Consider the following 17558-nt stretch of genomic DNA (forward strand, 5'->3'; position numbering starts at 1 on the left):
ATGATAATGTCCCCAGGTGCAGCGAACACACAGTGAGCCACTGCATCTATCCAATGTTTACACACACCCTTCCCGTATGAGACAGTGCCTGTTCAGGACCTGGCCAGGAAGCACAGAGCACTTAACCTCTAACGTGAGCACACAGCCACCGACCTGCCTCTTTGCAGTTCCTGTTTGTGGAGGAGCTGGGGGGCCCTACCTGGGCTTAAATTGATGCGTGGTTCTAGGCTGTGCTTCATGAAGAATGTCATCCATCACAAACTCATGAAAAGCCAAACAAAGCCAGACTTGCAGGCTAGGAGAGCCCAGGGAGCACCGGCTTGTTATTTTGATGGTGCTAATCCCACTGCTGTGCCTCCCCCCTGCCCCAGGTCCTGGGCAAATATCTGGAAGGTTCTTGCCAGCCATCCTCACTCCCATGACCTTGGGCCCCTCCCACTGTCCAAACTAGGTTGTCAGGAAGCAGTGAGGAAGCAGGAAGTGGAAGGCACAGGAGGGTGGAAAGGAACTGATTTCCATCCCAGGTGTGAACAGGTGTTTGGCCAACGCACAGAACAGTCTCCTGTTAGGAAAGTATTGCCATGCACGGTCTAATCAAAATGTGGTGCTGTCCTGCAGAGGTTGGGAAGGAATTGTGGAAAGCTCATCCGTGTCTGCCTTGTTCTGTCTGACAGGAGGGAATCGTGTCCCCGGGTGACCTGGACCTCGTCATGTCGGATGGTCTGGGCATGCGGTATGCGTTCATCGGTCCCCTGGAGACAATGCACCTCAACGCGGAAGGTGGGCCTGGGGCAGGGGTGGCACGCCTGTGCTCCTGGCTGTTTCTGTGGGTCTTCTTGAGTTTTCCCTTTGCTTATAGCATCGCTAGATGACAGCCAGTCCCGGGGTTCAGGTGTGGGTTGGGGCGCAGAGCACTGTGTGTTGAGGGGTACGGTAGTTTCTATTTCTCTGTGGGGGACACATTCCAAGAGCACCCATGCCTAAGACTGAATCCTAGGGATACCACATTTTTTTTTCTTACACAGATGAAAGTGCTCAAAGAAATTCCTGGAAAAGTGGAATGAAAAGATGAGTTTATTTTGGCACAATGAGATTTTGTACTGCATTTTTTTTTTTCATACTGAACATTTCTCATGAACTTTTTGGAGACAGAAGCATAGATTTCAAGATTTTTTTGCACCAAAAATGAATTTTATTTTATCTTACTTAAAAAAAAAACAACGAATCTTTGTTTGAAAGAGGCAGATATCTTCCTTTTGTGGTTTACTCCCTAAGTGGCCAGGGTTGAGCCAGGCTGAAGCTGGGAGCCAGGAGCCTCATCTGGCTCTCCCATGTGGCTGGCAGGGTCCCAAATGCCTGGGGGCTTTTTTGGTTGCTTTTCTCAGACCATTCACAGGGAGCTGGATCAGAGGTGGGGCTTCTGTGACACCCACCGGCACCCACCAGGAATGCTGATGTCACAGCTGGCAGCTCTGCCCACTATGCTACCATGCCATCCCCCAATCTTGAGTTCAGAACACTTTCCCCCAAACATGCAGAAAGATGCTTATACATACCCTATGGTAAAGTTTCATTGAAAACAACGTTGATAAAATGGAATAATTACACCAGCATACTATGGTAAACATCACTTAAAACACATGAACTATTAGCTAGAAGTTTCCATTTACCTTGGGAGCATGGCAGACTGCAGGTGGCTGAGTGATGGAAGGCAGGACCTCGGGCCGGGTGGGAGAGTCGATGAACTGCAGGCTCTGGGTGGCACAGGACCTTCAGGGCGAGGCCATGGCGCTGGCTTCAGAAGTGGGAGCCCTGATCCAATAACCATAAAGGAAAGATGGATCAGGCAGCTTCCAAGAGCTCCACTGACCAGGTTCAGTGGAGAAAACTGAAAACTGACCAGGTTCAGTGGTCCAGAAAGAGGCATCAGCAATTAGAATCTATTTAATTTGGCAATTCAAATGAATCTAAGGAATGATGGTTAAAAATCTGGCAAGACGTCACACAGATGCTGTTTCCGCACTGTGTCTTACTGTTGAGGTTAGAAGTAGCTTTCACTACCTGCTTGCTTTATTGCCTGTTTTATTTTATGACCTGTTTTTTTTGTTGTTGTTGTGAATTTCTGCAATTACCATGTATTGCTTTAATAATATAACTAACTTACAAAGCAGGAGAATACTCCAAAAAAGTTTGCGGGAAATGGAATTAAAAGGTGCCTATTTTTGGTGCAAAAATATCTTGAAATCCATGCATGGTTTCTCATAATATGTGTTTGCCATGGACTTGCTGGTGCAGAACGAGAGAAGGACTGTTGCCCATAGCTCCACAGTCTGCACTTCGCAAAGGATGTTGAGAAACTGGGGCAGATGTAGACGGAGCTGGCCGGAGTGGTGTGTCTGGCACTCATGTCTTCTATGGTGGCAGAACCAGAATGAAAGCCTGAAAGTGGCAGGCACTTGGTTTTGGGCTCAGCACATGACAGGAGGATCATTCTAGTAACCAGAGCCTGGGTCCAGGGAGGGCTTCACTTTTGAGTGTATGGGCAGAGCCAGGGTGGCTGGTTGCTTGCCAGTTGGGCTGTAGGAGTCAGTAGTTGGCCGCTTAGAGTCTGCGTGAGTTCAGTCTGTCATTCCACATGCTCCACTCATGGTTCAGTCCGCTTCCCCCCTCCGGATGAGTGGAATGTCCATGTCAGTGTGGAATCCAAGGTGGTTTTGTGAGACATGTTCTTACATACAGCAGCTACACGCAAGATTTCCCAAGTGGATTGGCTCTCTGGGCCATGAGAATGCAGTCTGATAACTGAGTTGATTGGTTCTTAAAAACATCAGGTGTTGCTCAGAGGAGCTGCTAAGAGGAGGGAGGGAGTCCTTGGCTAGCACCAAGATGTTGGTTTCATGACCCTCATAGTGAATGTAGGAAGATTAAGTAAGCAAGTGAAGGGTTTTGAAGTGTCATGAAAGTAAAATCTCAGAGGCATGCATTTAGCCAGTGGTTAAGGTCCGGGGAAGACACCTATGCACCATGTCGGAGTCCCTGGGTTCAATACCTGGCACCAGCTCCTGCCCTCAGCTTCATGCTCTTGTGCACGCTGGAAGGTCGTTGTAACGGCACATGTCCCTGGGTTCCTGCCATGTGCACCGAAGACTGGGATTGAATGTCTGGTTCCCAGCTGTGGCACTGGCCATTGCAAACATTTGGAGAGTAAGGCAGCAAATGGGAGGGGTGTGTGTGTGTGTGTGTGTGCGCGCGCGCGCGTGTGTGTGTGCGTGCCTCTTAAATTAAAAATATCTTGGATCATTTTTAATGTTTTCTCAGCCAGGAGGGGTGGCCTTACGTATTTGAATTGTGCGTAGACAACACTGCCTGATGATCACCATGTGATTCTTTTTTCATTATTTATTTCCCTTGAGAAAAACAGGATAATTGAGCTATCATGAGCTGCTGATAGAGAGGAAGCTGAGAGCTGATGTAACTCGCAAACACACAGAAACAGAGGCCAATGAAATCAGAAACTCCAGGATAAAACAAGGTGGCAGACAGGAAGGAGGCTCATAACAATTTTTTTCAGACAAAGTAGATATGATAAGAGAGGCTAATTGGCTTAGTAGACCGGGGTGTGTGGATGCAGCTTTCAACTTCAGAGCGTTCCGACGAGGAGAGGTAGACAGCTGTGAGATCTGGCTCGGAGCCGCTGCAAGTACTCACCACGCTACAGCGTTCCCTAAAACCCATCAAGATTGGAGCCGGGAGAATTCTTCCCATTTCCTGATATTCTTTCCAGAAAGCCAAACTCTCAGGTCAAAGGGTATAAGTAGTCTCAAAAGTTCCGGGTTACCTTAGAGCCAGCGCAAATGTTTTAGGATTTGTTTCGAAATGAGTCAAGTAGACCTGAGAAACGGGGAGCCCGCATGCTGGCTTGGCCACCTTCTGCCTCCTCTGTCACCATCTTGCTACCCCTACGGGGAGCAAACTCAGAGGATGGAGTGGGGCTGGCCCCTGCCAGCCGTGGACTGGGCCAGTTGTCTGGCCATCACGCCTGCTTGGACAGGCACTTGAGCTCAGCATCCCCTTGGCTTCCTGAATGGAGTATGGCAATAACAAGGGAACAGAACCGGGTGGGAGCCACTCTGCTTGTCCTGCTCCTTTTTGAAGTGAGCACCTATATTTCCTCAAATCAGGGGCCTGCTTGCTGGATTTGGCTCATTTTGTGACCTGGGAACCAGGCCTTGCTTGGGGAACTTGATCCCGGAGGAGGCTCTGGGCCGTCAGGCCCATTTTAATCTTCCTTTAGAGCCTGACTGGGAAAGCAGGTGGATTCAATAGCCGTGGGGCCACAGGCTGTGTGAAAACCAGACTCCTCTACCATGGGCAGTATCCGTGGCCCTCGAGAAACCAAACACCCAGCAAACCTCAGCTGCGGCCGTGTCCCTGGGTGAGGCGGAAGCCACCAACCACGCCTGCTGCGTAAATGGGGGATGACAGGAAGCTCCGTGATGTGATGTGCACCTGCGGGGCTGCTGTTAGGAAAGGATAGCCCACGACCTCACCCCTGGGGGATGGGGACTGAGTGGGCATGAGGAGAAAGTCAGCAAGATAAGCTTCATCTCCATTGTTGGGTTTTTTAATTTGTTTTTCTTTTCCCATATTAGCTTTTTTTTTTTTTTTCTCTGCAAAATTGGGCCCAGGGTCTTGTATGGAGCTGAGCTCTCAAAGGGTTTCAGAAGGACCGAGCTCTTGGGAACAGAGGACAGAATGAACAAGTGGGCTACAAGGCGGGGCGGTGGCTCGTGCTTGCTTTCTTCTTCTTTGTGAGTGGTAACAACTCAAGTCTCTTCTGAGGGTAAGGCCAAGTTACTACTGGAAGTAAAATCCCGTCTTTGGGCCTCTTAAATGGAAGGGGGTTGTGACAAATGACAGTAACAGAAACATACTGGGAGGCCCTGGGGAAGGATGAGGTGTGGGGCAGGTTGTGAGTCCATATTGCTGGCCGTTCTTGTGTCGGGAGCACGCTGGAGGAGGTTCAGAGCATGTGTGGTTCATGCCTCCACCTTGCCGTGTGCGGGGCAACCCTGCACCCCAAAAGCCCTGCAGGATGTGTTCCAGAAAAGGCTTTTACACTGGGATAATGACAGTCTTGACTGGTTTCCTGGACAAAGGCCAGGCAATGGTTTGACAAGATTTTATCAAATTTTGGAGGAAGCAGTGTCCCTTTAAAACTATAAACTCTTGGGCTGGGACACAGCAAGCGAAGCTGCCACCTGCCATGCCAGCATCCCTTATTTGGAGCACACGTTCAAGTCCCAGCTGTTGCGCTTCCAGTCCAGCCCCTCTGTAACATGCATGGGAAGACAGTGGGGAATGGCCCACGTACCTGGATCCCTGCCATCCACCCTAGCTTTAACCTGGCCCAGCCCGAACTGTTAAAGCCATTTAGAAACTGAACTAGCAGGTGGAAGATTCTTTCTCTCTTTCTCTCTGTCATTCTGAGTTTCAAATAGATTAAATCATTAAATCCTAGTTTTTACTTTTTGCAAAGTGAAACTTTGCAAGTTCTGCAAAAGGCAGTAGGGGAAGGGGAAGACATTTCTAGAAGCCCATGAAGCTCTTGTCCAGAATCGTGCACCAGAGCCGCGTCCTGCAGCAATGCTGCCCCATGGGAGAGGGAGAGAAAGAGGAAGTTGGCAGCTGAGGAGGACACAGCCATTCAGCATCTTAGCTTCTCCTTGTGTCTGCACCCCTCTAGCAGGTTAAACTGCGTCTCGTCTGGATGCTATCATCTTCAGTTGGAATAAGTATGGGGACACTTCAAAAGCTCAAGAACTACTTTCATTTTGTTGCAAAAGAGTTCTGGAATTCATTGCACAAGTTATCTGCATACTTTCAAAGAACCCTAGTATGTCTGGTGTTCAGGAGTGTTCTTGTTGTTTCGGGTTTTGACATCAAAATGGGCTTATCTTTAAATTCCACTTTGCACACATGTTTTTGAAGTACCTTATAAGTGAGTAGAGGTGAGGTAAGCACTTTGTTGTTGAAGGCAGATAATATGTGGATTGCTTTCTGTCCTCTCTCAGGGCTGAGCCCTCGGGGATGACCAAGAGCTGGGACATTGAGGGATCCTTCCAGAATTCTCAATTGCAAAGTTCACACATGCCTTTAAAGGAACCACCCCCCTTTTTTTTTCTAGAACTTGTCTGCTGTTTCATTGTAGGTGCCAATGTCAGAAAAGTGGATACATTTTAACTTTTTATCCCTCCAACAAATATCCTTCTTGGGGAATTTAAGCACACTGTGAGACAGGAAGTATTTGAAGCAAAGTTGAAATCTAATGAACACAGGTTTCTGCATCTGTGTAGGTAAGTGACAGCAATGATAGCTAAGTGCAAAGGACATGTATTGGTCTTTTTTGTTTTTTTTTAAGTGAACAACACTGATTACTTCTATTTCCAGTTAATCATGCAGTTTGTGTGGGGCAGAAGGAGGAACCAAGCTTACTATAGGTTCACTGGGTCTCTTGCTCTCTTTTTAATCCAGAGGACCCACTGCTATTTGGCTCTGGCTTGGTGTTGGATAGGTGCCACAGCTGGGGTGGGGCATGCACAGGGCTGAGTGGGTTTGCAGGCCGACTGAAGGTGGGTTGAGGTGTGGGCTGGGTCTACGAACTCCTCTGTCCCCGTCTCATTGTCTCTCCTTCAGCCCTGCACGGCTGCGTGGGGGTCGAGTGGGGGATTGTGCCTCTCCTGCGGGCTGAGCCTGTGTCTCATGTGCTTCCTCGCCATATCCTTAGGGCCCTGTCTGGAGAATGGGTACACTGTGGCTCACCTGGGTTCCAGAGCACCTGACAGAGTTAAACCAAGTGATAAACATAGCCTAGGTTAAAGTAGCGGCTGCCTTGCTTGCAATTCCTGGAGCAAGAGTGAAATCAGTGACAGGCTGACTGCTGCCATCTTTGGTTCTTAGAAAAAACGTTCAGATCAGGTACACAAATAACTTTCCGTGGCCCATTGTCCAAGGGGATGCTTTTGGTGCAGTTAGACGCCGTGCTGGCAGCAGGCAGTGCGCATGGCTTGCCTCCACCTTCACCCGTATCAGCGTTGCGGGGAGAATGGGAAGAATCTGACTCCAGGGCAGAACCGGCACAGGTGCGCACACACCCCGCAGGGCTCGAAGTTCCTGACGTTCTTGTTGATGTGGTTTCTTCTTTTTTGTGCCATCTCAGGTATGCTGAGCTACTGTGACAGATACAGTGAAGGCATGAAACGTGTCCTCAAGACTTTTGGATCCATTCCAGAGTTTTCCGGCGCCGCAGTGGAGAAGGTCAACCAGGTACGCAGACTCCACTCGCTGCTTTGTCTGTCACTGGGGCCTTGACCCCAGGTTCGTGTGATTCTTTTCTCCTAATTCTGTCATGAGGAGAGCTTGGCAAAACATGTGCCTTAGACTGTCTGTAGGGACATAAGTCTCTAAGGACTTGGAAAGTTTATATTCATTGAAGTCTTTTGTCTTTGAAAGCAGTCGATGGGCCATCAACATAAGCAAGAACAACACCCACACCCCTAATTGTTTTTTTCTGTCTGTTTCTTTTTCATTTCTTTCTGTGTTCCCAGGCCATGTGTGTGAAGGTTCCTGCTGACCCAGAGCACTTGGCTGCCCGGAGGGAGTGGAGGGACGAGTGCCTCATGAGACTGGCCAAGTTGAAAAGTCAGATGCAACCTCAATAAATGTCTCCCATGCTTTTATCACTCCTGTCAGCGCGAGTCCTAGCTGAGGAACCGACTAGCACTTAATCCAATGTCTACAAGACAACAGAAGCCTGAAGTGCCCAGCCTGGTACGCAGAGTGGTGCCCTGTGACAGCCCCGGAAGGCACAGAGTCTACGCTTGGATATCGTAGCAGTACTTGGGTTCTGAGGCTGTGGGTTCTTCTGCCACCTGCGTAAACAGTCTGAAGGTTTTCATCTTTTCATTTGGTGTGATTACATAGGAATGCACTTCGCAGCCAACGATCCATTTGATTTAGATCTATGGCAGAATGTTTTCATAATTGTTTTTCCAATCTCTTGAGTGCTCCACGACCCCCATTAATGAGACAACTGTGTTCACTTACTAACGCTTATTCTGAATAAAAGGTTTTGGTTGCATAAAGATGTCTGTTTTCTTCTGATGTTTTTTAAAATGAGTTATTTATCTGTTTGAAAGGCAGGTTTGTGCATGTGCTGGAGCTTGACTCGTCACGGTGACGCCTTTGGGTGGTGGGACCTAGAGGAGGCAGGGTCTGGGGAGGTCCCTAGGTTACTGAGGTGCTGTCCCGTCATTGGTGGTGGCTTCCTGAGGTGAGCGAGTTCTCAGAGGAGAAGGCACTCGCACAGTATGTCTCTTCTGCACTCGGCTCTTTCCCACTGTTCTCCATGTTGGGATGCAGCCAAGGATGAGGACTTTCAACCCCCAAGTTGTGAGCTAAATAAATGCTTTTGTTTCTTTAAGACTTATTTATTTGAAAGGCAGAGAGAGTGAGAGAGAGATAGAGACTCACTCCCCAAATGGCCAGAGCAGTCTGGAGCTGGGCCAGGCCAGAGGCAGGAGCCAGAGCTGCTTCCTCATCTCTTACATGTTTAGCAGGGTATCAAGCACTTAGACCACCTTGTGTGGTTCTCCCAGGAGCATTAGCAGGGAGCTGGATTCGAAGTGGAGCAGCTGGGACCCTATGGGATGCCGGTATCACAGATGATGGCTTAACCCACTGTGCCACAACAATGGTCCCTATCTTGACTATCTTCAACATGAAGCCTTTCCCAGCAGTAGCCTGCAAAGCAGTCTGTAAATGCCACCCATGCACTCCCACCCCACCCGGAAGGCTGCCACAGCTCTCTGTGATGTCTGGGTTTCACTGCAGGTCTCCCTGTCAGCCCTGTCCCCCCAGGATGTACCAGCCCTGCAGTTTGTGCTGAGCAGCTGCCCTGGTTCACCTGGTAGGGAGGTGCCTTTCTTCATGCCAAGGCTCTCAGGGTGTTGGAAGCAGGCTCCCTGCTTAGGAAGGGATCATTTCAGCCATTGCATGCATAGACCCCGTCATCACAATCATGCACTCCCACAGCACGCACTGAGTGTTGGTGATGTGCCGGCCGCGCTGTGTGTGGTCCCCGCCCTTCCCCAAGCTACTGTAAGCAACACAGTGGGAATGAAGCAGGCACCCGGGATAGAGGAGGGGCACCACATGACATCCTGCCTTCCAGGTGCATTGAGAGCCGGGCTTACGCAACAGGGAGGAGGCGGGCAGGGAAGGTGGGAAGGTAGCTCTGTAGGGAGGCCCCAGCATGGGGAGCCCCCTACTAGGGTCGGAGCCTGCTGTCCGATGGTGGGAGGCTTTGTCGGCTCAGGACCTGGAGATGCTCGTTGTGATCGCAGCTGGGAGCCTGCTGGAGGCAGAGGCAGTGTAGGCTGTGAAGTCTGGGAAAGCATCCTGGGCAGGAACCAACAGGAAAGGGTGACAGCAAGGCCAGCCTGCTGCACAGGAACTGACGTCACTGTACCAGGAAAGGCCACGGGGATTGGGGCAGGGCCAAGTTCCAGCCTTGGAAGAGGCACTCCTCCTGGTGGTCCTGGAAGCCCCTGCAGGCTCCTTGCTGGCTGACGATGGAGCCCCTCACACTTCCCCCAGGGGATATCCCCCTTGCACGCTGTTTCCTGGCTTTGACTTTTGCACACCCCGGGGAGTCCTTGCTCTGCCTCACCACCTGCCCCCTCTTCCTCCTTGGGACCCACAGAGGGTGACCACGCTGCCAGCATGGGATATGGGTGGGCCCCACATGTGGCCTGTTGGGTGCTGGCATTGGAAGGAAGGGGCCACCGGAACCAGGGCTGCAGAGGTGAGGTGGGGTGGTGCCGGGCCAGGAGCAGGTAGAGTTTGGGAGTGCGTCCACGGTACTGCTGTGTATTGTTTTTCCACTTTTGCTGTCAGAATATTTTTGCATGGGTGTCAGGCATGTTTTGAGACAGAGGTGGCTGGCTGTGTCCAAAGGTTCTGTGGGAATGCTGAGAGATTCTCACTAATGGGCAAAAAAATTGTCAAGTTTAAGAATAGCAGAGAGGAGCCCAGCATGATGGCTCAATTGGTTAATCCTCCACCTCCAAGGGCCAGGATCCCATGTGGGTGGGCACTGGTTTGTGTGCCAGCAGCTCCATATCCATTCAGCTCCCTGCTTGTGGCTTGGGAAAAAAAAAAACATAGGATGGCCCAAAAGCCTTGAGAGCCTGCACCCATGTGGGATACCTGGAAGAGCCTACTGGCTCCTGGCTTTGGATCGGCTCAGCTCTGGCCATTGTGGCCACTTGGGGAGTGAACCAGCAGACAGACGATTGTTCTTTCTGTCCCTCCTCTCTCTGCGAGTCTGCTTCTTCCAATAAAAATAAATAAACCTCTTTTTAAAAAGGAAAAAGAGCAGAGAGGACAACCGTAGATGGAGCGATGGCTTCCTGCTGTAACATGCGAGCTCTGGAGGGAGTTCCCACCTCCAGATTTTGACCCCAACCATTTGGAGAATGAACCAGCAAGTGGGGGCGTTCTCTTCCTACTTGGCTCACAGATTGAGGGGCTGAAAGTGCAGACGGCATGCCTTGGCTCTGGCCAGGGCGCCCTGAGAGCGGCTTGTGGTGGCATGTTCCCCTGCGTATCTGTGTGCGCGCTTCTTCCCCTTGTAAAGCTGCTCGGACATAAGTGTGGGGCTCCACCTTAATCCACCAACTCTGCAAAGGCCTCACCGCTGAAGCCCACAGTTATAAGAAGCCCCCTCTTATTGTACAATAAATATTAGACTTTGGTGATGAACTCTTGCCTGTACTTGGGAGAAAGATCATTCAAGCTGTAGGAGTCTGTGTCCCACAGACGAAGACGTTGTCTCATACCTGCAGTACTTACAAACCTGATAGAGATACTGCGATTCCCATTTCATTACTGTTTTATCTTTTTTTTTTTCTAGAATGCACGCAGTTTGCACCTGCTGTATGCCAGGCACTGTGCATGTGTTGAAGATACAGCACTGAATGAAACAGAATACAAATAGTTGCCTTCACGGAGCTTAGGCCATGGTTCTGGTGGGGGAAAATGGAACATGAGCAGATCAGCAGGAGTAGACTCTCAGATAATGTGAAGCGTTGTGCTAAAATAAAGAAATGGGGGGGTGACAGAGGTGTCTGTGTGTGTGCGCGTGTGTGTGAAAGTCACAGAGTTCTCTCACCTTAGCCTAAGGGGTTTAGCCAGCAGGTACAGATTTGTTTGTTGTTGCAGTTGTTGATCTAGAAGTCTGAATTTTCTAGGGCTAAATTTAATAGACTGATTTGCAAATGCTACACCCTTGCTTGAAAGCAAATGGAGATTATAGATGCATATGTCCCCTAATTAAAAAGCCAAACAAAGCAACAACAACAACAAAGAGTAACACCTTCATATGAAAGACTGGAGAGAGAGAGAGAGAGAGAGAAAGTTTGTGCACTGAGATCTTCCATTCGCTGCTTCACTCCCCACATACATTAGCTGGGGTTTGACATCCAGGCTGTAGCCAGGAGCCCAGAATTCCGTCTAGGTCTCCCACACGGGTGGCTAGGACCCAAGTGAGCCATTACCTGCTGTTTCCCAGGTGCTTGGTGGCAGGAAGTTGTATTGGGAGGAAAGCTGGACTTGAACCCATGCACTCCAATATGGTCTGTGTGCATCCCAAGCAAAATGTCTTAGTCATTCACCTGTACAGGAAGCTGTGAGCATGTGAAACTCCCAGTGTCACAGGGACACTTGACACTCTGGGGACCTCCCCCCATTTCTGTCCTCAAGGGAAGGACTGGGTGGGGCAGGGGGAAGCAGAGCCACAGTGGTAAGCTTTGACTTCCTTGGTGGAAAGGCAAGCCCAGTGAGAGACCTGGCTCTAGGCACAGGTGATCGCTCTCTCCCCTTTCCTTTGGCTTTTGTGCCGTGTTAGATACCCAGGTCCATGTTTGGGTTCACCCCTGACCCACACACCCATCAAGAATCAGCTCCCCCTGCTGGAATTCTGGTTCTTTCCACCGCTTAGCACCTGCCAGCCCCACGATCCCCCAGTGGAGTGCAGAAAGGCATTGGAGCCCTGTTGGCCTCCCAGCCATCCCCGGCCCCAGAAAACCAGGCGTTTGGCTCAGTCTTGTGCGCAAGGCCAACCTTCTCCTTCTTTCACCACAAAGAACTAAAACGATTTGTTTACTTTTTTGAGAAAGTCATCTTTTTATTTCATGCCCTCAGATAAAGTGTCCTACTTTAGTTTTTGGTTTTCTCTTGAATAATCCCCCATACAATTCTGTTCCCTCTCTTTTCCTCCATGGGCAGTGGTAAAAGTTTATGTGAGATCCACACTTACTTGCACCTTCCCCCCATACACACACCCCCATCCTCCCGTGAGACCCCTCGGAGAGGCATGCAGGCAGAGGGCATCTCCTGTTCCACGCTGTGCACTGTTGTGTGAGGCCAGCTGCTCACATAGACCGGAACACTGGAGCTAGGAGCGGCCAGAACCCTCTCTGCAGTAGGCTCCCATCCAAGACCTGTGAAAAGCTGTTGACATCCTACCTCGGTGCATTCCCTACAACTCTGCTGAGCCTGTGTTGCTTCCTACCAAAGGGGAAGAGGGCAGTGCCTTGCCCACATTAGAGCGCTCCGATCCTGCTGGAAATCCCCGTGTGGCTTCCTCTGTGATGCCTGCCCCATCTCTTTGCCAGTGCCCTTGAAATGTGGCTTGAATTCACACACATTCGGACTTCCCTGTGCCCAGAAACCTCTGTGCTCAGACGTCTGACTGCCCAGCCAATTGCACCTTCTTGGACGATGGTGATGTGTCTGAGTCATCCATCATTCCCCATAGCACCTAGTGCATTACAGGTGCTCAGCAGGTAACTGTTAAATAACCCACTGAGCAGGTGTCTCTATTCATGAGAAAGATCAAGAGCTGCCAGTTGGGGCATCTGCATTCCATGTGGGAGTGCCTAGGTTGGTATCTGTGCTCTGAAGTCTAGTTTCCTGCTAATGCAGACCCTGAGAGGCAGTGATGCTGATGAGAGGGATTGGGGCTCTGCCACCCACTTGGGAGATGCAGACATGTAGTGTTTCCTACTCCTGGCTTTGGCCTGGCCCAGCCTGGGCATCTCAGGAGAGAACCAGTGAGTGGCAACTCCCTTTTTGTATCTCTCAATCTTCTTTGCAAATAAATAAATTAAAACATTCAAAAGTCAAGCCTCAACAAGCAGCAAATGAAAAACTGGACAAATCTGAAAGGCACAGAGGGGCTGAAACAAGATGGAGAGGAAGTCCTGGCCCATTTAGTAAGCACACGCCATTGAACATGAGCATGAGGGGCAGATCAAGACGGCTCAAGAGTCAGTGGGAAGATATGTCAGTGACCAAAGAGGGAGTGATGGCAGCATCCATCAGAAATATCACTGCGACATGTTACAGCACACACAATCGTGTGCCAGTATCCCTGAGTGCTCAATGATTCTCATTAGTAGATCTCTTCATTGTTTAGCTTGAAGCTGCTGCAGATTCCAAAAACAAAACAAAACAAAACAAAACAAAAGAAAGAGAAGCTCAAGCATTCAACCTACTTTGCATGTACAAAATACATCTCCACGGTAGCCAGTTACTTGAGGAGGTTATATTTCACTCTATGTATTCAAGTAGTAAGTGAACAATGAGGAATTGGGGGGTCTTCACTGGGGCCCAGAGCATTAAGTCACCACCTGCAATGCTGACATTCTGTGTGGGTTTGAGTCCTAGCTGCTCTGCTTTCAGTCTAGCGCCCTGCTTAGGTCCCTGGGGACACAGTAGAAGATGGCCGAGGTGCCTGGACCTCTGTAACCCGTGTGGGAGACCCACATGGCCTTCCAGAGTCCTGGCTTCAGCCTAGCCCAGCTGGCTGTTACAATAACTTGGAGGTAACCCAGCAGATGGAAGATATTTTTCTATCACTATGCCTTTCAAATAAATAAAGTAAAAACATTTTTAAATAGGATGAAGGGCTCATAAAACTGCCATTTTGTGAAATATTCCTAATGCACAACAATCCAGGAGTTGTTAGCGGCACAGGCAGACCAAGACCGCTCAGTACAGATTCTACAGTCATTCAGAGTAATTTGGATGTGCTAACTAAAATCTAGAAATGGAACAATTTCCTAGAAAATGTGATTTTATCCAAACTTGGTCTAAAAACAAAATTTAAAAGCTTGGAAAGTTCTCTAGCTATTTGAAAAACTTACTGTCGCCAAACACCTTCCAGCTGGGACATATCGGGCCCTGGAGGCTTCTCTAGGGAGTGGAATCCACATTTATAAAAAAGAGTAGTTGAAATCCTTCATACACTCTTCTAGAGATATTTTGTAAATCAAGATAACTTCGGGACAAAACCTGATAAGAACAGTAAGAGAAAATAAAATTTTCTGCCAAAGTCAGGACCAAATATTAGCAAGACAAGTCTAGGTTACATGAACAGCGTACAATCTTATCAACAAGTTGACACTGTACCACAGATGCAAGATTGGTTAGAAAACCAGTACCCATCAGTTCCCACAGTTTGAAAACACTCTCTATTGTTATAAGGAAATAGCAGAGGTCTGGTAGTTTATAAAGAACAAAAAGAAGTTTATTTGGCTTGTGGTTTTAAAGGCTGGGAGTCTAAGCACCCAGGGTTTGCGTCAGCTTGGCATTTGGCCAGCACCTGCTTAATGCTCTGTTACCTGGCAGAGGGCATCCCATGGACAATGCAAACATGCTTCCTTGGGTCTCGCTTGTTCCTTTCAAAAACCACGAAGGCCATCATTACAGAGGCCCTATCCACAAAACCCACCTCCAAATACCATTCACACGTGAATTTGAAGATTATATTCCAACACACAAGATTCTGGGGAAGCATAAAAGCTACAATAGCTCCCCCCCAAAGAGTGAGAGCCTCTCACTTGTTGCAGAAAATGTGTGCTGAAATTCTCTTAGCCAACAAGGAACTTCTCTAAAGAAATCAAAATGTGTTGGAAGCATTCCTTTCGCGATTCACAGACAAGGATGCCATATCCAACTGATATTGTGCAGTTAGGTCAGGAGGAGGAAGAAAAGAGGAAGAAAAGGTTGGATTTGGACAAGAACGAACAGTGCTGTCCTTTTGCCCTATGATACAATTCTGAACACAGAAAATCAAAAGTATTTACCGACACATGTTTATAGAGTTCATCTGAGAATTGGAGAATTGGGGAATTGTTTGTTAAGCCAACAAATCAATATGCAGAAGCTAGTTTATAGAAAGAGCCACAAATGAAGCAGAGGAGGTATTGTTCCTCATAGCATCAAAAAGAACAAGTGAAATTTGTAGGAAAAGACAAGAGATGAAACACATGTTATAGACCTGCATAAAATTATAGACCTGTATTGACATATATTAAAGAACACTTTATTCTATGGAAGTGTATACCATGTTCACCTATCAGAAAACCCACATTGCTCTGTGGACTTGATGCCATCCCAATGCTTCTATGTTCCTTGTGAATTTGTTTTAAATTTGACCTGGAGATGCAAATGTTAAAAAAAAGAATCAAGCCATCATTAGTGAGAGAGAGAGAGAGAGAGATGATGTGTTCTACCTGATACCAAGATTTACCAGAACAATTTATCATTTATTTATTATTAGTGAAAATGGTGTACTTTTGGAACACAGGTAGTGCTGTGGGACGTGCAAAACCAGGGTTTGCTTGCCTGGCGCACAGTAAGCCAACCCTTGACACCAGGTGGAAAAAAATATGGGTTGATTGCATAGCCCAGAGCAAAGAGCTAGGCAGGCATCACTTAATTCCCAGACTCCCCAAGGAGGTAGGGGTGTTGCTTCTTACAGACAGAGATTGGGGTTGAGGGAATGGGTTCCTTAATGGGCTGCCTGTGATTGGTCTGTAGTACCCATGGCCTTCCTTTGGGCAGTGATGTTGTGCAGTCTTAGGAATTCCGGTGATGGCAAAGGGGCCTTCCAACGGTCAGGTGGTATTTACTTCTTGCTCGGGGCCAGAGTTTTTCTCAAACAAAACAAAACAAAAAAAGAAAGCAAGAAAAAAACCCTCAGAACAAGATCAAACATCAAGATGTTATCTATGGAGCTAAGTGACGTCATGAGTCTTGTGATCCAGGCCCCTGTGGAGTGCCTGCACAACTCCTTGAGTTCAGAGAGCTGATTGTGTGCAAAGAGATTGTCAACCAAGACAGGGAGATGGAGAGCCGGAGTCTGGGACCTGAGAAGGACTGGGCCAGAGACCCCAGTTTCCACAGGTCACTGCAGCAGACGCAGCCCAAGAGCACACTCCGTCTCTTTGACTCAAGTAAATGTAAATGTTAACAAAAAAAACAACAACCCTGCACTTTATCATGAGAAACAAAATGTACCAACGTGGAAACAACAATGCTGTCCTAGATGATTCTGGTATCTCAGACTAGCCTGCAGTTCTAATCCCATCAGCTGGTGGGGTTCTAACTACTCCATTCTAGGTTCCAAAACTTCCAAATTTTTGTGATATTGGGAATAAAACGCCTGACATCTTTGAGAGGTGGAGAAAAAAATGCCCAGACCGAGAAGAATTGAGTTTTGCATCTGTGGGTTCTACGCGCATGGCTTCAACAAATCACCGATCAAAAATGCGCTTTAAAAAGTTGCATCTATATTAATAGAAATAAAATTCTTCTATCTGTTGCCTACAGGAGACACATCTCAACAACAAAGATTTGCAAAAACTGAAAGTGAAGGGATGGAAAAAGTGATTCCAGGCTAACGGAAAGAAACAATGAGCCGAATGCAGCCATTCTTATATCCGATAATACAGGCTGTGGAGTGAAAAACAATAAAGGGCATCACATAATGATCAAAGGATCCGTTGAGCAAGAAGAGATCAGCTTACTGGATATTTTCTTTTTCATCCCTAATTTTACATGGTCTTGTCTTTGCTAGTCTGCCTAAAGTTTGTTTTGCTCATCTTCTTAAAAAATGGCTTTCTTGATGCAATTTGTAGTTTTTATTTCAATTCCATTTATTTTAGCTGTGATTTTTTATCGTTTCTTGCTTCCTGTTTATGTTTTCTTCTTAAATACATTCTTGGGTGCATTGTTAGGCCATTTACTTGAGATACTTCTATTTTTTGTAAACACCTGATGTTATAAATGTCCCTCTCAATACTGTTTCTGCTACATCTCATGGGTTTTAATATTTTTGTTTTTATTTTCACTTCTTCAAAAAATTTTTTTGTCTTATTAATTTCTTCAGTGACACATAGATCATAAAGTGGTAACATTGTCTTCAAGAAGGCCTTTGATTTTCTTTTTCATTTCTTCAGCGACATATTGGTCATTCAGTAACATTGTTACTTCATGTTGTTGTAAACTCTCTGTTTTTCTTCCTTTTGTTGGTTTTGTTTTTATAGCTTTTTCATTTAAGAGGATGTATGGTAACTGTGTAATGGAGGCTATCATATCCAGATGTGAGGATACAATGCAGTATGCATCTCTACTTCCAGACCAAAGAT

At 47.7% G+C, this 17558-nt stretch overlaps 1 protein-coding gene across 2 annotated transcripts in view; it reads left to right on the plus strand.

The window, feature by feature from the left end:
* The window catches only part of CRYL1 (crystallin lambda 1), a 105532-nt gene extending 97731 nt beyond the window's left edge, over window positions 1–7801 (plus strand). For both annotated transcript variants that reach the window (XM_058670988.1, XM_058670989.1), the window contains 3 exons: window positions 675–780; window positions 7220–7326; window positions 7608–7801. In XM_058670988.1, coding sequence (XP_058526971.1) covers window positions 675–780; window positions 7220–7326; window positions 7608–7721 — 327 coding nt within the window. In that variant the 3' untranslated portion in view covers window positions 7722–7801. The remainder of the gene's footprint in view (window positions 1–674; window positions 781–7219; window positions 7327–7607) is intronic.
* The last annotated feature ends 9757 nt before the right edge of the window (window positions 7802–17558 follow it).

This window comes from Ochotona princeps, chromosome 12 (assembly GCF_030435755.1).
Source record: "Ochotona princeps isolate mOchPri1 chromosome 12, mOchPri1.hap1, whole genome shotgun sequence".
NCBI lineage: Eukaryota > Metazoa > Chordata > Mammalia > Lagomorpha > Ochotonidae > Ochotona > Ochotona princeps.